This window comes from Notolepis coatsorum (assembly GCF_963971535.1).
Source record: "Notolepis coatsorum genome assembly, chromosome: 8".
Lineage (NCBI taxonomy): Eukaryota > Metazoa > Chordata > Actinopteri > Aulopiformes > Paralepididae > Notolepis > Notolepis coatsorum.
This window is the reverse complement of record NC_140172.1, coordinates 128,951,955-128,973,275: the sequence shown is the minus strand read 5'-3', so window position 1 is coordinate 128,973,275 and position 21,321 is coordinate 128,951,955. Positions and strand designations below refer to the sequence as shown.

General features: G+C 43.2%; 1 protein-coding gene across 1 annotated transcript in view; it reads right to left on the bottom strand.

Moving 5' to 3' along the window:
- The window catches only part of myo7ab (myosin VIIAb), a gene marked incomplete at both ends in the record, with an annotated part of 96,631 nt that overhangs the window by 25,380 nt on the left and 49,930 nt on the right, over positions 1 to 21,321 (bottom strand). The window contains 13 exons of the mRNA XM_084320296.1: positions 2,008 to 2,181; positions 3,421 to 3,539; positions 5,179 to 5,369; positions 5,782 to 5,951; positions 7,793 to 7,919; positions 10,246 to 10,363; positions 11,009 to 11,179; positions 12,236 to 12,463; positions 14,483 to 14,656; positions 15,315 to 15,434; positions 16,846 to 16,972; positions 18,571 to 18,698; positions 20,241 to 20,330. Coding sequence (XP_084176422.1) covers positions 2,008 to 2,181; positions 3,421 to 3,539; positions 5,179 to 5,369; positions 5,782 to 5,951; positions 7,793 to 7,919; positions 10,246 to 10,363; positions 11,009 to 11,179; positions 12,236 to 12,463; positions 14,483 to 14,656; positions 15,315 to 15,434; positions 16,846 to 16,972; positions 18,571 to 18,698; positions 20,241 to 20,330 — 1,937 coding nt within the window. The remainder of the gene's footprint in view (positions 1 to 2,007; positions 2,182 to 3,420; positions 3,540 to 5,178; positions 5,370 to 5,781; positions 5,952 to 7,792; positions 7,920 to 10,245; positions 10,364 to 11,008; positions 11,180 to 12,235; positions 12,464 to 14,482; positions 14,657 to 15,314; positions 15,435 to 16,845; positions 16,973 to 18,570; positions 18,699 to 20,240; positions 20,331 to 21,321) is intronic.

The following is a 21,321-nucleotide window of genomic DNA, read 5'->3' as shown; positions in this document are numbered from 1 at the left end:
AGGAGCGTGCATACCAGGGGCGGAGCTATAGGCGAGGCTGCAGAGGCAGCTGCCTTAGGGCCCGCCCACCGTCTGGCGGGAGGGGGGCCCGGGCCCAGGCCCGGGACTGAATGGAGTTGCCGTTCGCGTGTGGGATTGGATCGAACGGCAACTGGTAACGGCAACTGGGACTGGTGCGTTTGTTTTGATTCTAGGCTCCTCCCGTTTTGCCAGTACTGTGGTACGAGTACGACTGATAGCGTGTGGTTTAGGAACAGGGCGTTTTGCACAAATCCAGCGCTCCCTTTCCTTGGCTGTGACGTAGCCACGTAAGTCTCACAAGCAGCGCGGAGGTGGGAAGCGATATTTTTCTCTGATGTCGCGTTCACGTTACGTGGGAAGAATCGGAAGAACCAGCTTCCGACTGGGAAAAACCATTCACGTCAGCCTCCTAGTTGTAATTCCTACTAGGACATATGGGATTTCATTTTTTATAGACCCCGATATCTCCCACTTCACGTCACGAATTGCGGAATTATGGATGTGGGCGTTTTGATCGAGTCAATGCGTGAAGGCTTCCTAGTTGTAGCAACGAGATGTCCTCTGGTTCTTCCGCTTCTTCCCACGTAACGTGAACGCGACATCAGAGAAAAATATCGCTTGCTAATGTTGCTGGGCAACAAGCTATGTCCAACATAATAAGTCACCTGAAACATCACCACCGCTACCATGGTGTATTAAAATCCGACGACGCCGAGCAGCTAAAGGGGACATTTACCGAGGACCAGCACAAAGTGTGGATATATTATGATTTAACAAGTCTTATCTGTCCAGGACGATGACAACATTATTGCAGGTAAGCTAACTACTAACGTTATCACGGTAGCTTGGATGCTAACTAACGTAATGTGAATGAATGAAAACTTTATTTAACAGATTGCAGAATGGGTACAATACAGTACGGCTCAATACACACAATTGTTAAGGGGATGCAGACCAGAGAAAGACGTTTGTCTTGTTTACATCAGGGTCCCCCATTTTCAATTCATAGTGATCATAGAAAACATATACGTTACCACCTAGCCACAATCTATGGTATTTCTAGGTTACCACATGGGTGGCGCACGTGAACACTTTGTGAATTATGTGAGGGTGTATCATGATGATGGTAATTTGGCACTTAACGAACATTACCTATCTCTTTGCCGTTTTGCATAGTGCACTGCATAGTACCAGAGATGACAAAAGTTATGTGGTAACATAGGTCGCATCACTGCCAGTAGTCTGCCTATTACCCAATTCTGACTCTGGTATTAGTCAACTAACGTACTGTTAGCCAGTTAGTACTGTTAGCCAGTTAGTACTGTTAGCCAGCTACTGTAATAACGAAACTGAAATATCTAATGATGATAGTCAATCATAAAGACAGAAAACACTCTCATCACAGACAAGCTGGATCTGGCCAAATACCTAAACATGTCATGGTGAATGAATGAAAACTTTATTTAACAGATTGCAGAATGGGTACAATACAGTACAGCTCAATACATACAATTGTTATGGGGATGCAGACCAGAGAAACACTTTCGTCTTGTTTACATCAGGGTCCCCCATTTTCAATTCATTATAACATAATGACATACAGATAGACAGTAGTGCTACATCTATACATGACATACCAGATTTGCAAATACAGTACTGTTTGTGATACGAAAAGAGTCCAGAAAAGAGAGTATATACATTTGACGTATTATTATTGTATTGTGATATGTTTTGTTTCATGTTGGAAATCTCGCCTCGGGGCCCGTGGGGCATTCCAACCGCCACTGGTGCATACTCAACCACACACATCATCTTGTGGAATAAGCACATCATGTATTGGTTGAGTTTACAAGGTCCTCACTGCCGGACCCTGTAGAATGAGGACCGTGTGTAGACTCAAGCACTAAATGATAAGCGCTTATTCCAATGTGTTCCACCCGCCCCCCACCCCCCCCCCACCCCCCCCCCACACACACACACACACACACACAGTAAAGGATATCTATGAAGGCCAGGCAGGCCTCCTGGGACAGCTCGTCGTGGGCCAGCACCTTCTTGAGGAGAGGCTGTTTTAACGGCTCTCTGGAGCAGCTCCACAGACGGTCCTTCCCCTTCCCCTTAGTGATCATCACCCTGCTCAGACTGCTCTTAGGAGGGGTCCTGGGAGGGAGGGAGACGGAGGATGACTGAGGGGGACATACATGATTGATCCGTCTGAGACGAGGGTTTCATCAGTAAGGGCGCGTGCTAAACTCTCCCAATGAAATCGGAATTTGTTCAAATTATGATTTAAAATGGTTTTATTTTTATAAAAAAATGATTTAACTAAATTGTATATGAAACATTATATACACACATAAAACATATACAATTAAATATATATTACTATGATCCCTAAAATCATCATAGTGGAGACCTCCCTCATACAAACACATCATGGTTATTAGACAAACAGAGGAGCAGTAATAGTCTCTGTTCACTTTACAGACATAGAATTGCAGCCAAACGATTTATCTTTCCAAAAACACCAGATACAAAGTGTTTCAAAGCATAACTAAAGTGTGGTTAGAATCGGTTTAAACACTGGTGCCTATTACGACACTGAGATTAGGAAGTGAGAGCTGTGATTTAGGGGATGTGTGGGCCAGGAGCAGCCCGTACCAGTAATCACTGCTTTAGGCAAAATAGTGCTGTTTAGTATTGTATTAAAAATTATATAACTATAACTATAACTATATATATAGTAACTATAGAGTAATAGTGTGAATTTCTCCAGACCTTTCTTGGCAGAGCCTGTTATCAATCATCACACTACCTTAACCACATGTACCTACGATCCTGCCGATGATAAACTTGATTCACGTTCTGTCTCATTACAGACTTGACATCTGCTCAGAGGGAAAAAAGAGCACAGCTGCAAACTGTAAATGTATTTAATGACAGCTGTAAACTGCACTTTCAGAGACAGTGACCTCAAAAGCAGTAGCTGTTATAATCCCATTATAGCCTGCTAGATGACCTTAGAACATTGTTCTACACTACTACTGTTCTACACTACACTCTACTTACTCTGTGTAATCTACAGTACCCGTCCCGCTGCTCTCTGCTGCCCTCTAGCGTCTAGTGTCTGTTCTCCACAGTAGGCACTGTGTGACGCTAATCTTGTTCAGACGTCAAGGTGTGCATTTCAACCTGTAGAAGACTGTATACTGTATACTATACTATGTATATGTTGTGTAATACTATCCTATGTATATATATATATATATATATATATATATATATATATATATATATATATATATATATATATATATATATATATATATATATATATATATATATATATATATATATATATATATATATATATATATATCGTGTGAGGGAGAACAGTACCTGAAGTAGTCATAGGAGAACTGTTCCAGGGTGTAGGCCTTCACCCCGGTGTCAGACAACGTCAGCTGGGACATATTTATGGACTCTTTCCTTTGGTCTGGTGTCATGGTCACCAGAGCCTGGAGAGAGACAGCGGGAGAGGGAGAGGGAGAGAGAGAGACAGCAAGAGAGGGAGAGGGAGAGAGAGAGACAGCAAGAGAGGGAGAGGGAGAGACAGCAAGAGAGTGAGAGAGGAAGAGAGACAGGGAGAGAGGGAGAGCGAGAGAGACAGAGAGCGCAGGGGACAGAGAAGAGGAATGTAGTAATAATTTAAAAACATTTTTGATTAACACATTAACTGCCACGCTTATATCCATCAATGTATGATCACTGCCACCAGTCTAAGCCTATGGAGATGTTCACCTTCTTTGCAGGGCTATAACTTTTTAAATTGTATTGCTAAATTGACATTACTATGGCCCATTCAACATCGATTATCTATCGTTCAGGATGTAGGAACGTTATACTTTTTCATTCATATATTCATACGAAAATACCGTCTAGAATATAAGTATGTTTTTATCGTTTTCTGCAGTAATTCCTAGAACGCTAGTTATAGGCCTAAACGCATAATATAGATTATCGATTGCAGTTTATTCGCGATACACGCTATATAAAAAAATCCAACTGAATACGATCCTAAACGTTATGACTCATCATGCGCGGATGAAAGGGGGGGGGGTCATTTATAATTCCGTGATCGTCAGTAAATGCTTTATGTAGTATGGGTGATATATTGATCAGAGCGGTTTGCATTGAAAAGAATAAACCATCAAGCTGGAAGTAACATTACTGTCCTCTTACCGTTCGCCGATGAGACTGGAGGAAAAAGATCCCACTTATATATCGACTAGATCCATTTCCGGTTTGTATGGCGCAATAAACGCCCAAATCATATCGATTATTGAGTTATGGCAGCGATCCATATACACGGATGTGTGTCTAGAGTCCCGCAACAATATGTGACTGCCGGACGGAATTCCTAGATGCACCGAGATCACCAGAGATCCATTTCCGGTAGTAACTCGCCCGATCATCCACCAGGTGGCGGTATTGAAGTGTTGCACGGTTGTGCCGAGTCCCACTGTCTCAGCCGAGGCTGGGTGAGGGAATTATGAATACCATGGCGAAAAAATTTAATATGATCTCAATAACGTCGTACGCCGTGGATTGGCGGAATTCGCATGACCTTGAAACCCGTCGTACAACGTGATTGGCGGTGAATGTGTTAAGGAATTAAAAAAATTTTACATATTCATAATTTCACAGGAAAAAAGCATGTATACCAAAGATTATAAACAACAAGTATGTGTACTGTATATTGTTTCGCGACCCCCTAAAATCATCTTGCGGCCCCGTTGGAGAAGTTTAATTGATTGATTGATTGATTGATTGATAGATTGAATGATTGACTGAATAGCTTAAACAACTTATTGTTAGATTATTTGCTTGATATACTTGTTGACGTGTTACCCCCCAATAGTTACTTGTGTATTTGATGCCAATAAAGCTAACTTGAATTGATTTACAAGATGACAGATGGATAGATGTATAATAAACATGTATCCTTGAATACTGCGACTGGCAACAAGGAGCCAATGAATCCAGGTTTGTGAAACTAATTAAAGTAAAGTGACTGAGGTCAATTGAGAGAGTTCACACGGTTCACAAGTCAAAGACGTTCCACTGTCATACTGTAAGTAAGTGTCCCTGACTTACCACTACGTCATACTGAGGTCTGGCGATGGTCGGCAGAACATAGACACAGTCTGCAGGGAAGTCTCCTCTCTTCCTGGTCCTGTCGTTGAGTCCGTGGGCCCAGCCTGAGCTCATCACCTGCTCCCCGGAGTGCTCATCCAGGATGATCAGGTCCCCCTTGGAGAAGCTCAGGAACGTGGCGTCAATGCCTGCTAGGAGATGGAATATACACAAATAGGTCTCCTCCTCAAGCCAGCCAATCTGCCAAACGGGATCTTCATCGTGTTTGTTCAAAGCTGAACAAGGACACACACCACAGTGTGACAGTGTGAGAAGGGTACATGAAGCGCAATGTCTGTGAGCCGCCACTAGGTGGCAGAGCTAACCATGAGTGAGTGAGTGAGTGAGTGAATGAGTGAATGGATGAATATGTGAGCAAGCGAGTGAGTGACTTACTTACTTACTGACATTGCTGGCTTATGAGGTGCTTTACATCTAAAAATATATGTGTGTGTGTGTGTGTGTGTGTGTGTGTGTGTGTGTGTGTGTGTGTGTGTGTGTGTGTGTGTGTGTGTGTGTGTGTGTGTGTGTGACCTTCTAAACTAATCCTCCAGTGGGTCTTACCAGGGTTGGAGCTGTCCAGCAGAGCCACCACATACTTGGATCTCCTGCGCAGGCCCTCCAGGAAGGTGACCACCAGGTCGCGGATGTCCTCTGAGTTGTTGGAGGTGAAGGTGTACTCGTCTCCTTTGACGGTGGCCAGGGTGAAGCTCTGGCCCTGCAGCTTACCTCCCCTGGAAGGTGACACAGCAATACGGTCCTGGTAATCAATAACACAGTATATGGCTTGTGTTTTATTTCACCAAATCATATTACAATGTTTTGCTCAGGAGGGGCTTCACCTGACTTTTTTTTATTGTGTTTTTGGTAGATCTTTATTGTTTTTTACTACCGGGCAGTCCGGTAGAGAGAGAGAGAGAGAGAGAGAGAGAGAGAGAGAGAGAGAGAGAGAGAGAGAGAGGAAGAACAGGAGACAGAGCAGGGGGAAGACATTTGACAAATGACGCCGGGTCCGGGAATCGAACCCGGGTCGGCCGCTTCGCGACGCAGCGCGTTACATGGTTCGCCACTTGGGCGCCACCCACCTGACTTTTATTTAACCTTTATTTAACTAAGCAAGTTGACAAAGAACACATCCTTATTTACAATGGCCTGGTGGAATACTGGCGGGGGAGGGAGGAGAGTAGGGGAGGGGAGAGGAGGGGAGGGGAGGGGAGGGGAGGGGAGGAGAGGAGGGGAGAGGAGGGGAGGAGAGAGGAGAGAAGGGGAGGGGAAGGAAAGGGAGAGAGGAGAGGAGAGAAGGGGAGAGGAGGGGAGGAGAGAGGAGAGAAGGGGAGGGGAAGGAAAGGGAGAGAGGAGAGGAGAGAAGGGGAGGGGAAGGAAAGGGAGAAAGGAGGGGGGACAGTACAGGCTCCTGTCTTAAACAGTCTATGCCATATAGGGCACCAATGTCCGGGGTGCGTAAGATAAAGTATGTATTCAGGGTACATGAGAGAAAGTATATATTGAGGTTACATAAGACAAAGTATGTATTGAGGGGGAGGGGGGTTGGGGGGCTTACACACATGCAGACATTCACACATTCACTGGAGCAGTTGGAGGATGAGTGCCTTGCTCAAGGGCACCTCAATGGGAGAAGAGAGCCACACACATTAATTCCCCCTAGCCAGATTTTTTGGACCAGTCCCGGAATTCAAACCAGCAACCTCTCAGTCACAAGCCTGCATCTCTAACCTCTACCAGTGGTCACCAACCCGTCGATCTTGATCGACTGGTCGATCTTTGAGACTGTCCCTGTAGATCTTTCCATGAAAATAAAAAATAATTTTTTTTTTCTTCTTTTTTTAGATCTTACCCTGAGAGTCCACATTACAGTTCTACCTTTGTTTTGATGTGCAAAGTGATGCTGCACTTAGCACTGACTGAGAAAGTACACATACAGTTCTACTTTTGTTTTGATGTGAAAAGTGATGCTGCACTTAGCACTGACTGAGAAAGTACACATACAGTTCTACTTTTGTTTTGATGTGAAAAGTGATGCTGCACTTAGCACTGACTGAGAAAGTACACATACAGTTCTACTTTTGTTTTGATGTGAAAAGTAATGCTGCACTTAGCACTGACTGAGAAAGTACACATTACAGTTCTACTTTATAAAATGCTAATTGTAAATATGTTTGTCAATGTTAATAATACGAGAAAGTCCACATTACAGTTCTACTTTTGTTTTGATGTGAAAAGTGATGCTGCATAAGATGACTGCACTTAGCACTGACTGAGAAAGTACATAATAGTTCTACTTTGACGTTTTAATGTTGGACCAAAGCATTGCATGTAATTAGAATACAGGCAAATAAAAGTCATTTAGTTTAAAGTACAATCTTGGCTGTCTTTTTCTCTCAACGCTTCAATAGGTAGATCTTGCCTTCACCAAAAAAAAAAAGTGATCTTGGGCTTAAAAAGGTTGGTGACCACTGCTCTAGGCCATCGACACTGCTCTACTTAGTCTATCTATATGGTTAATATATATAATCTTTCAATGAATTCAATACATGTGCAGTGTTGTACACCATACCTGCTGCTGGACACAGCGGTTATCTCTGGGAAACAGAGTTCCAGAAGCACCTGCTCCTGCTCGTCCACAAAGTAAACGCCGGTCCAGTTCACCGCCACGATCACGTCGTTCTTAGGCAGGCTGGGCCCTGTGGGACCAATGGCACGGCTTGAGACAGAACACATCGCTTGGTAGTGGCTGGGTTGAAGAAGATACCAATGAATGGCAAAGGAATAAAGCACACACTCTTTATGATCCAACACCTGTTCACCGGACAAACCTTGAAGCCCGATGGTGAGATATTGAAACATTGTCCAATGAACGTTTGTTGGAGCGTAAAGAGGTGCCTGGCCTCTTTGTTAAAGACTCACCTCTTCTAACTGGCTTTTCATTCAGGTTGAGCCGTACATCCATGCTTCTATTTTGACTGTGCATTTGATATTGTATTTTTATTTGTATACAGTATGTGTAGTACTGTTTGTAGTACTATTTCTGTTTGTGTAAATTTTGCACTTTGTTTTGTATTTCTATTAGTATTTACAGTACTTTTGTACTTTGTATTGTGCAGCACTTTGGTCAACATTGGTTGTTTTTAAATGTGCAATATAAATAAATTTGACCTTGACCCTGACCTTGACCTTTCTTCTTCTAAATATGGCAGCCATTAACACTTTGAGTGCCAGCGACGTGTTATGTCGTCTTTTCATGCCCCCCGTTGAGTGCCGACGACGCGAATTGTCGTTTGATTTTTTTATTAGCGATCTGAATTCATATTTCATCAACCGAGTCTCCCGTTGGTACAGCAGCCCCTCTAGGAGCTCCGATGGGAAAATACCGCCCCCTATCGTCTATCCCTGTGTAACTGCAGGCCATTCGATTATACTGGTGGATCTGTGGAGGGGGAGCCTCCTCGCTCCACTATGCTGGTGAGGGATCTGATGACGAGGGAAGTTATTGCGAGATGGAAAGCAGCCTGGAATATATATTTACAGCAGCCAATAATCAATCAATAAACGCGATCGATATTTGGAATGGCGATCAGGAATTGGAATAATCTTTTTTGGAGAACATCTGATCTAAGGTAAGGAGTCTATGTTAACACTATGATCGCCGTGGACGAGTTCACACGTCATTCCTAGCCATGCTCATTCTGCCGAAGACGCCGTAACTCGTCTTTGATGTCAATATTTCAAAAATCTGTCATCGAAATCATATTTCCTTTCCGGAGCCCTGAGACACAGTGCAAAGCTCCACTCAACTCTCTAGCGGTTCAAGAGCGCCATCTGGTGGCCGATCGGCAGATCGCCAGCCGGAAATTAACCTTTGAACCGGTAGTGCTCATCCATATGTGGTCCGGGCACTCGCTATCGTTAGAGAGACTCCGTATTGACACAGTGAACATCGATCGGTGCAAATAACTCGAAAAAACAACATGATTTGGACGTATATACTATTATACAACCTGGAAATGGATCGGGCATTTCTCCATCCCATAATAGAAAAAATTCTGTTCCACGCTCATCTGCCAGCGGCGCGAGGAAGCCACGGTAAGATTCAGCGTTATATTCTAACGTCTTCTATACTAACTGATCTGATGAACATATGACCCACTCTGGATGAATCATCTAACGCTGCCCACGGAATTATAAACGATCCCCCGCCCATCCGGTCATCATCAGATGATGCGTAGAAACTTCTAGAACCACGTCCAGTTGAATTTTTTTATCTCGCACAGATTCCTACCAAACTGTATTTGATCATCAATATAATGCATTTAGGGCTATAAATCACGTTCTGAAGAAAGCTGCAGAAAACGATAAAAACATACTTATACTTTAGACCATATTTTAGTATGAATATGTGAATGAAAAAGTTTAACGTTGCTACACCCTGAACAATACATATAGGACATTGAATGGGCCATAATAATGGCAATTTAGCAATAGAATTTAAAAAGTTATAGCCCTGCAAAGAAGGGGAACTTCTCCATAGACAAATAGAGCTGGCGAGGGATGGTAAATTATGAATTTAACCCAGGCGATTAAAATGTTAAGTTTTAGGATAATCAGAGCTGTATTCACTGAGATAACAGCGTGTCCCGTATGTGTATATGTGTGTGTGTGTGTGCTGTTGAGGAAATGAGAGAATCGATTTCTCAGCTTGCTTCTATAGCGTGCATAAGTACACATATACTATCGATAATCTAGCGTTTATTTGAAAACGATTCATAAATAGGCCGACAAATGAAAACGTGTCTAGTGTATTCGAGAATATTTCAATAAATGCCGTTTATGAGGGATTCTTTCTATTTTCCGGAAATTTTTGAGAAAACAATAGCTTTTCGAAATGCTATAAAAAGGATATGAACCGATTAAAAAACAATCCGAAGTGGATGATGGCACTCAAGGACATTAATCAACGTTATGGCTGGCACTGAAAGTGTTAAGATAAATAATGAGTTCGTTTTTACCAACCTGAGAACTTGAAGGCCTCATAGAAGCGTGAGAAGAGCAAAGGCCACTTGAAACGAGCAAAGTTCACCACGTCCTCCTTCACCCTCTGTGAGTCCACCCTCTTCTTACCGTTGACTCCCTGGTTAGATAGTTATGGTTAGTAAGGTTAGACCGTCAGGGAAGGGAACTGAATACAAAACTGTCACTATATTGATGTTGAATCAGCTTCATGTTGACAAAATATGAAAGGTGGGGAATTATGTAATTTCTTGTCCTGGTTTTGTCAATAAACAAACAAAAAAGGACACAATGTCATAGATATGAAGGTAACTGACTTGTGTGTGCAAGTGTGTACAATATGTAAGCTTGCTCATAAACATTCTCTTTTCTACCTAAAGTTGAACCTAAAATATTTCTTACCACATTTTTTGCGGTAAATTTGATTATGATATTGCTGGATCTTGAGTCATATTTAATCTGAAACAGCCTGTTGAGAACATAGGACAGTCATAGATATAACGCTAACTGGTCTTACCCTAAGTGCAATGCCTGTGAGCCACCACTAGAGGCAGAGTGGCTAACCATGAGTGAGTGAGTGAGTGAGTGAGTGAGTGAGTGAGTGAGTGAGTGAGTGAGTGAGTGAGTGAGTGAGTGAGTGAGTGAGTGAGTGACTGAGTGACTGAGTGACTGAGTGAGTGAGTGAGTGACATAAAAAGAAAAGAAAAAGGGTGATGACATTTGGTATCGTCAGGTAACAAGGCCAGTTTCCTTTAAGAGGGAGGACCTTTTTGTGGGCAGAGAGGACCAGCTGGGCCCACTTGTCCGTGGTCTTGTTGGAGGAGATCTCTCTGTCGGGGATGTATGAGGGAATGAGGTTGAGCAGACGCTCCTGGATGATGTCAGAACCATAGTCCACGTAGTACTGCTGAGAGGCCATCTCTGCGAGGTCCTCATCCTGGTAGAGAGAGAAAAAAACAACACAAAAACACACGAGTCGCTGTCGTTCAAAATCGTGAAAATCCCAAATATATACTTTTTCAGTGGAATTCCATTGCTAGGGGAACAGCTCGGGCCCAAGTTTATTTCCCTGTCAGCTATTGATATTAGAAAATGCTGCAACAAAAAATAAACTTGGGCCCCTTTAGAATGTTTACGTTGTCAAGTTTCAAAAGGTCTAGACACCAGCACTATTCTATTTATTGGACGCGCAGGGCCAGCTTATAGGCCTTTTTCATGGTGGCCATTTTGACGTGTCATAACCCAGGGTAGACACAGGTGTAATTAATACCATAATAACTATGGCCCGTTCCATTTCAGTGTGCAGGTGTCTGGGCCTTGCTATTGTGCATGCCGGCTCACTGGAATGGCTGTGACACACCTAAAATGGAACCATAGCTAATGTTATTAATTACACCTGTGTTTACCAAGTTCAAGTTGTCACATATAAGGTACATTTACATTTACATTTAGTCATTTAGCTGACGCTTTTATCCAAAGCGACTTACAAGTTCTGTACGACAAGTCATCATGAAGGGCACAACTCTATCAGCTGAGTAACAATGTTTATCAAAGTGTTGCGTGTTACAGTGTAGGTTAGTTTATTAGGACAAGTGCATTTAAGGTTAGTCAGGGTTAGATTTTTTTTTATTTTATTTTTTTTATTATCATTTCAGATAATGTACATGTACATTATAGTGAAATGCTTGGTTCTGTATGACACTCCTAAGATTGTGCTTCATACAGTAAAAAAGTAAAATGGTAAAAGAGTAAAGACCAAACACTATACAAAATATACAATATACAAAACTAAAATGTACAAAATGCAAAAAAATAACTAACCGCAAAAATGCAAAGATGAGGTAGAAGAGGTAGTGCAAAGAAGAGGTAGTACCCCGTGATAGCAAGTCAAAATGGCCACAGTGAAAAAGGGCTTGACACTTATTATTACAAATAATAATGCAAGCCTAATATAAAACAACACTCCAAATGCAGGAATGCAGCCATAACTCACCTTCTCACAGCGGTACTCCCCAAACTTCACCCCTCGGACGATCTGCTGGTAGATGAGGTTGGTGGCCACGCCGTCCTCGGCAGGGCAGTGCCAGGGGGTGAAGATCTCCTTCCTGAAGAACAGCCTCCAGGGGGCGTTCCTCTCCTGGGCACCCTGCTCCTTGGCGTACTGCTCACACTGGGACACGGCGTCCATCACGTGGTCACTGCCACTGCCCAGCGAGGACACCTTGATGGAAGCAAAGCAAGCAGTTAACAGGTGCACTAACTAAGGAGAGTGTGTACTCAGTCACACATGATGCACTAACTAAGGAGCGTTGTGTACTCAGCCACACATGATGCACTAACTAAGGAGAGTGTGTACTCAGTCACACATGATGCACTAACTAAGGAGAGTGTGTACTCAGTCACACATGATGCACTAACTAAGGAGAGTGTGTACTCAACCACACATGATGCACTAACTAAGGAGAGTGTGTACTCAGTCACACATGATGCACTAACTAAGGAGAGTGTGTACTCAGTCACACATGATGCACTAACTAAGGAGAGTGTGTACTCAGTCACACATGATGCACTAACTAAGGAGAGTTGTGTACTCAGCCACACATGATGCACTAACTAAGGAGAGTGTGTACTCAGTCACACATGATGCACTAACTAAGGAGAGTGTGTACTCAGTCACACATGATGCACTAACTAAGGAGAGTTGTGTACTCAACCACACACATGATGCACTAACTAAGGAGAGTTGTGTACTCAACCACACATGATGCACTAACTAAGGAGAGTTGTGTACTCAGCCACACATGATGCACTAACTAAGGAGAGTGTGTACTCAACCACACATGATGCACTAACTAAGGAGAGTTGTGTACTCAACCACACATGATGCACTAACTAAGGAGAGTGTGTACTCAACACACATGATGCACTAACTAAGGAGAGTTGTGTACTCAGTCACACATGATGCACTAACTAAGGAGAGTGTGTACTCAACCACACATGATGCACTAACTAAGGAGAGTGTGTACTCAGTCACACATGATGCACTAACTAAGGAGAGTTGTGTACTCAGCCACACATGATGCACTAACTAAGGAGCGTTGTGTACTCAACCACACATGATGCACTAACTAAGGAGAGTTGTGTACTCAGCCACACATGATGCACTAACTAAGGAGCGTTGTGTACTCAACCACACATGATGCACTAACTAATGAGAGTTGTGTACTCAGTCACACATGATGCACTAACTAAGGAGAGTTGTGTACTCAGTCACACATGATGCACTAACTAAGGAGCGTTGTGTACTCAGCCACACATGATGCACTAACTAAGGAGAGTTGTGTACTCAGTCACACATGATGCACTAACTAAGGAGAGTTGTGTACTCAACCACACATGATGCACTAACTAAGGAGAGTTGTGTACTCAACCACACATGATGCACTAACTAAGGAGAGTTGTGTACTCAGTCACACATGATGCACTAACTAAGGAGAGTTGTGTACTCAACCACACATGATGCACTAACTAAGGAGCGTTGTGTACTCAGTCACACATGATGCACTAACTAAGGAGAGTGTGTACTCAACCACACATGATGCACTAACTAAGGAGCGTTGTGTACTCAGTCACACACAATGCACTAACTAAGGAGCATGCATACTCAACCACACATGATGCACTAACTAAGGAGCGTTGTGTACTCAGTCACACACAATGCACTAACTAAGGAGCATGCATACTCAACCACACATGATGCACTAACTAAGGAGAGTGTGTACTCAGTCACACATGATGCACTAACTAAGGAGAGTGTGTACTCAACCACACATGATGCACTAACTAAGGAGCATGCATACTCAACCACACACATCATCTTGTGGAATAAGCACATCACGCAGTGGTTGAGTTTACAAGGTCCTCACTGCCGGACCCTGTAGAATAAGGACTGTGTGTAGACTCAAGCACTAAATGATAAGCGCTTATTCCAATGTGTTCCACATGTGTTTGTTGTTGGGTGGTATGAACATGTGGAAACACACACACATTCAGGCATGCACACACACACACACACACACACACACACACACACACACACACACACACACACACACACACACACACACACACACACACACACACACACACACACACACACACACACACACACACACACACACACACACACACACACACACACACACGGTATTGTGTATGAAACGTGTGTTGTATGTAGTACCTTGTCAAAAAGGGCAATGTACAGAGAGAATCCGAAGCGGTCTTGGAGGCTGATCTTGTCAGCCAGGGCGTTGCACAGCTCGCTGGCCGTGGTGGCAGAGTCTGTCAGCAGGGTCTTAGTGGTGCCGTCCATGAACGTCACTGGTAGCATGATGGGCTTCTTAGACTTAGTGGCCTGGTGGGACAAAACAATTCAGATTTACACCAAGATCAAGTGGTGTGTAACGTTTGTTTAAGACTGCAGAAAGGATTCTTTGGGGAAGAGATTATGAGAGTTTTTTTCTCTGCCTGGGAGAAATACATGGCCCAGCCAGGCTAAAACGGTGGCCTTGATATATTTTTCATTTTGAAAATGTCCTTAAAGGGATAGTTCGGTTTTTTGTGCCTTAAGTTGTATGACTACCAGTACCAGTACCAGTGCAGTACCAGTGCAGTACCAGTGCAGTACCAGTACCAGTGCAGTACCAGTACCAGTGCAGTACCAGTGCAGTACCAGTACCAGTACCAGTGCAGTACCAGTACCAGTGCAGTACCAGTACCAGTGCAGTACCAGTACCAGTACCAGTGCCAGTGCAGTACCAGTGCCAGTGCAGTACCAGTACCAGTACCAGTGCCAGTGCAGTACCAGTGCCAGTACCAGTGCCAGTGCAGTACCAGTACCAGTACCAGTGCCAGTGCAGTACCAGTGCAGTACCAGTACCAGTGCCAGTGCAGTACCAGTGCAGTACCAGTGCCAGTACCAGTGCCAGTGCAGTACCAGTACCAGTACCAGTACCGGTGCACAGTACAGATGCAACAGCAACAACAGTCGGCAGGAGTCTATACTTCTGTACCTGCAGCTCCAGCCAGGATGGGGGTTGGGTCCTGGTGCGGTTGGCAAACGTCCTCCTCAACCTCTCCTCACAGTACGGAGCGTAGCCTGGAGGTCCACTCTGCATGAACGTACGGAGATACTGGAGACAGGGGGGGAGGAGGACCGTGAAGCAGTGAGAAGCCATACTGTGTATCATTAACACTGAGTAGTGAGAAGCCATACAGTATCATTCACACTGAGTAGTGAGAAGCCATACAGTATCATTAACACTCAGTAGTGAGAACACTACAGTATCATTAACACTCAGTAGTGAGAACACTACAGTATCATTAACACTGAGTAGTGAGAACACTACAGTATCATTAACACTCAGTAGTGAGAACACTACAGTATCATTAACACTCAGTAGTGAGAACACTACAGTATCATTAACACTCAGTAGTGAGAACACTACAGTATCATTAACACTGAGTAGTGAGAACACTACTGTATCATTAACACTGAGTAGTGAGAACACTACAGTATCATTAACACTCAGTAGTGAGAACACTACAGTATCATTAACACTCAGTAGTGAGAACACTACAGTATCATTAACACTCAGTAGTGAGAACACTACAGTATCATTAACACTCAGTAGTGAGAACACTACTGTATCATTAACACTGAGTAGTAAGAACACTACAGTATCATTAACACTCAGTAGTGAGAAGCCATACAGTATCATTCACACTGAGTAGTGAGAACACTACATTATCATTAACACTCAGTAGTGAGAAGCCATACAGTATCATTAACACTGAGTAGTGAGAAGCCATACTGTATCATTAACACTCAGTAGTGAGAACACTACAGTATCATTAACACTCAGTAGTGAGAACACTACAGTATCATTAACACTGAGTAGTAAGAACACTACAGTATCATTAACACTGAGTAGTAAGAACACTACAGTATCATTAACACTCAGTAGTGAGAACACTACAGTATCATTAACACTCAGTAGTGAGAACACTACAGTATCATTAACACTCAGCAGTGAGAAGCCATACTGTGTATCATTAACACTGAGTAGTAAGAACACTACAGTATCATTAACACTGAGTAGTGAGAAGCCATACAGTATCATTAACACTGAGTAGTAAGAACACTACATTAGCATTAACATTGAGTGATGTGTGTTTATGAAACTGTTGGTCAAACCTGATCATATTGATTGGAGAGATACAGTACATCACCATAGTGAGATACCACCTTCACTTGAGTGGTATTTCCCGTTCAGGCCAATTGAACCCTTGCACTCAAGAGCCATAATAACTACTGTTTTTGGACGGCACATGTATGGTATTTGCAGTGGTAAAGTCAATCCAAATCATAGTGTGAATATGTTATATCACCAGAAAGTACTCAACCTCTACTGTCTTTAATTATGAATGAACACACAATACTCTAACTTACTATCTTTAGATAAAAACGTTTGAAATCATTGTTCCTCTGAAAACTTAAAACAGAGTTGAGATGTGTTTTTGTCTGATGTACTCGTCACTTACTTTGACGAACCTCTCCGATGGGGCGAAGCAGCCCACACACAGGGAGAGGAGTATCCAGCCGCGTGCGTGGCTGCTCTTGGATGCATTCTGAGTTAGCTGCTTACAAATCTGACAATAGATCTCATCCCTGCAACAGACAGAACCCAACGCAGACAATTACAGCAACAGTCAGACCAATTCTTCAGTTCTTCAGCCAATAAGAATTAAGGATGAAAAAGAAACATCATCAGTTCACCAGTGCTAGATTTACTGAGGGCAATGAAGTAGGTTAAAGGAACACATTTGGGGAAATACACATATTTGCTATTTTCAGTCAGATGAGAAGATTGATCAGTTGCATTTCTGTGCGTTGGTTTCGGAGTTGTATTTCTTCACTTTTGACAAAGCTAGGCTAGCTGATCCCTACTGCTTCCAGTCCTTGTGCTAAGCTAGGCTAGCATGCACCTGGACCTCTCTCTGGAGCTACTGGACACACCGAAATTAAACTGATATCAATCTTCTCGTCTGACTCTGCAAATAAGTATATTTAATTTATATTTTTGTATCTGTTCCTTTAAGGTAACACACTTTGGAACAGTATTGAGTTTCTTTCATGCAGTGCGGTGAATGAAATCAAAACTAAATTACATTTGCACTGTAGATTACACAGAGGAGTCCTATTATACACTCAATAATATTTTCACAATCAAAATATCAGGATTGCGTTGACTTGTGTGCGATCCAGTAACCTACTCTACAAAAGCATGCATGACAGTGGACTGATTCAGCTTGAGAAAAGGGATTTAGCTGAGTTACTTCTTTGTAGAATGTAAACAAAGTTACACATGAATCCACAACAAATGGCTCAGTGGTTCAAGTAATGTAGTATTCATTAAAGCCCTTCAGTCTACAAATTACATTTTTGTATCAGGCCCCATCATTTCAAACCACAGCTATCACAAACATAAGATAAGATAACAAGATTTAAACCAACAACTCACTGCAGCACCCACTCTACACACTTTAGAACACCTAAACACACTTTATATTTATTGGCAAATAATTTGCACTACAACCCATACCTCAGTACACCTTACTGTAAATTGTACCTAAATTGTACCTCATCCCATTTCTGCTTTGCACTATATAGTATATTGTATATTAGTCTATTGTATAGTATATTGTATGATAACTCAGTTACTTCTACTCTGCATTGAACATTGTACATATGTATATACTGAACACTTGTGTCTACGTACGTGACTTCTATTTTATACTTGCTATACTTATTTTATTTTATACTTATCCTTTTGTCTAGCACAGTCTCTGGAGCGTAACAGAAAGAAGTATTTTGTATAAAAGTATTCTGTACTTCTGTATGACAACTAATAAAGAAACTTGAAATTTGAGATAAGATAAGATATTCCTTTCAGGCATCATAGCAGCATGGGGGAGGGGGGAGGGGAGGTACAGGTACATATGATAGTAGAAGACATGATACAGGTCATAAAATTATAGTACAGTGGAGAAGTAAAAATAAAATAAAAATAGGCAGTGTAAACAATATAATTAACTAAGTATGCGCATATGGGCAAGTAGGCGGTGTAAATAAGTCAATACAGTGCATGTGTGCGCATGTGTGTTCTCTGCAGCAAGCGGCATGATGGGTAAGTGAGTGAGAGACTTATGGTACACATGGTTCAGGAAGCCCTTCCCACTGCACCACAATAGGCCTGTATCGGTCACCTGAGGGCAGGCCTGAGGATGGCGTTGCCGATGATGAAGTGCAGCTTCTCCAGGTTGGAGGTGGGTCTGTCCTCCAGCATGCTGTTCCCCTGGAGGCTGTAGTCCCGCTCAGTCAGCCTCCTGGTCACCTGACGAGGAGCGAACACAATACTTTACTTCAGCAGACTAACGTCGCGTTACATCTACCCCCTGGCACTATGGTCTAATCCAGGGGTTCCCAAAGTGGGGGTCGCGAGCCGCCACGGGGGGGGGCCCGTCAGATGATTTCGATTTTTTTTTTTAAATGTTCTTTCATTTTTTTTATGCAGTCAGGCCACTGAACTTAGAAGCAGGCCAGGCCAGTGTTTCTAGTTGCAGCAGCGCAATAGTTAGATAACCTATAGGTGGGGAACAACCAGGAGATCACTGCAACTCACACAAGTTGGAGAACTATCTATCTCTCTCTCTCTCTCTCTCTCTCTCTCTCTCTCTCTCTCTCTCTCTTGCTCTCACACACACACAAAGGGACCCTTACAAAAAACTGTTGTTGCTAATCATTGACACAAGCTAGCCTGTAATAATCCCCCCCAGACAAATCTACTTTGCATTTGATATATTGCAAATATATGCCATCACACACACTGGCATTTAAAGGGTTAGAATTATAAAATGAATATGTGGTGTTATGATCAGGGCTGAAGTTGAATAAAAGATTGTATTTTTTTCAATCTGACATTACAAAAAAACTGAAAATCCATCCAAATCAGTGTTGTTGCTAATCATTATGCTAGCCTGTTTTTTAACAATAATTTGTGATCCCATCACAAACACTGGCATTTGTACAAATAAAAAAATTCCTGCACCAGAATGCAGGAAATGAAGTCTTTGTAACAAAAAAAAATCCTGGTGGGGGACCCCCAGACCCCCTGCGTAAAAAGTGGCCTGACTGGGGCTATATTTCGCACTATATTTCCTGGCCTGAATGATTTACCCAGTCCGGCCCTGGTTAAAAGCCTCCAATGCTTATTAGTGTGTGTGCGTTTGAACGTTTGCATGTTTCAACCATACATTTCCATTTATAAAAAAAATAATAATAATAATTATTAGAATTTTTTGTATTTTTGGGGGGCTCTCTGACACCGTTATTTGGGGGTCGCGGCCTGAAATGTTTGGGAACCCCTGGTCTAATCAATGCACTATAGGGGACTAGCTTCACTCCGTGGCTGCAGCCATACTGTAGGCCACCATGCTAACACTGAGGTACCGTAGCAGTGGTCCTCAACGTGGGGCCCAGGGACCCCCAGGGGACCTTGGGGGGGTTCCAGAGGGTCCCCAGCAAAATGAGTAGTTTAATTTCACTATTATTTAATTGACTAGAAGTTTAGCCCAACGAGGAAATGTGTAAGAATGCCAATTCTGATCATAGGTTTCACTCTGAAATGTGGAGCTTTGTAAAGTTGTTCAGAAGTCTTTTGCCTCATTGTCACCAAGACAACCTCCTGTAGATTCATTGTATTTTGGCAAATAAAGGGTTTGCGATTCTGATTCAAAGAAAAAGTGATGAATGAATACATTGTTTTTACTAAATGGAAAGTGGAGTGGACCTTTAAAGTCAGCGTAAGAACATGGCTTTTACGATTGTGTTTCACCTCCATGATTTGACGTGCTTCTGAATGAAATATAACTCTCACCTCCTCAGTGATCTTGGACTTCCTCTTGAGGGTGAGAGACACAAGTTTGTGTCTGACACTGTTCCTCTTTGAGCCGTCGATGGAGATGTTCTGTAGACAAACAGGAACATGGGATGTGATTGACAAAGTGACAGTAATTTAATCCTCTCACCCTCTCTTTCATCTGTGTGCTGCTTCCTTTCTTCATCACTGGGTTACTTATGAGTCTCCATTGTGATTACATGTTCTCTACATGCAGTTATTCAGAGGATACTTTCTCCTATGAACTCTCAATACATACTTTCTCTTATTTATACTCAATATATACTTTCTCTTATGTACGCTGATTATACTTTCTCTTATGTACCCTGAATACATACTTTATCTTATGCACCCCGGAAGTTGAGGCCCTAAATGGCATAGAATGTTTAAGACAGGGGCCCGTACTGTCTCCCCTCCTCTCTCCCTACCCCTCCCCTCCCCTCCTCTCCTCTCCTTTCTCTCCTCTCCTCTCACCTCTCCCTCCACCCGCAGCTCCTGTAGTTCTCTCTCTCCTCCTCTCTCCTCCTCTCCATCCACCTGCAGCTCCCGTAGTTCTCTCTCCTCTCACCTCTCCCTCCACCTGCAGCTCCCGTAGTTCTCTCTCCTCTCACCTCTCCCTCCACCCACAGTTCCTGTAGTTCTCTCTCCTCTCCTCCTCTCACCTCTCCCTCCACCCACAGCTCCTGTAGTTCTCTCTCTCCTCTCCTCCTCTCTCCTCCTCTCTCACCTCTCCCTCCACCTGCAGCTCCTGTAGTTCTCTCACCTCTCCCTCCACCTCCTGTAGTTCTCTCTCTCCTCTCCTCCTCTCTCACCTCTCCCTCCACCTCCTGTAGTTCTCTCTCTCCTCTTCTCCTCTCTCACCTCTCCCTCCACCTCCTGTAGTTCTCTCTCTCCTCTCCTCCTCTCTCCTCCTCTCTCACCTCTCCCTCCACCTCCACCTCCTGTAGTTCTCTCTCTCCTCTCCTCCTCCTCTCTCCTCCTCTCTCACCTCTCCCTCCACCTCCACCTCCTGTAGTTCTCTCTCTCCTCTCCTCCTCTCTCACCTCTCCCTCTCCCTCCA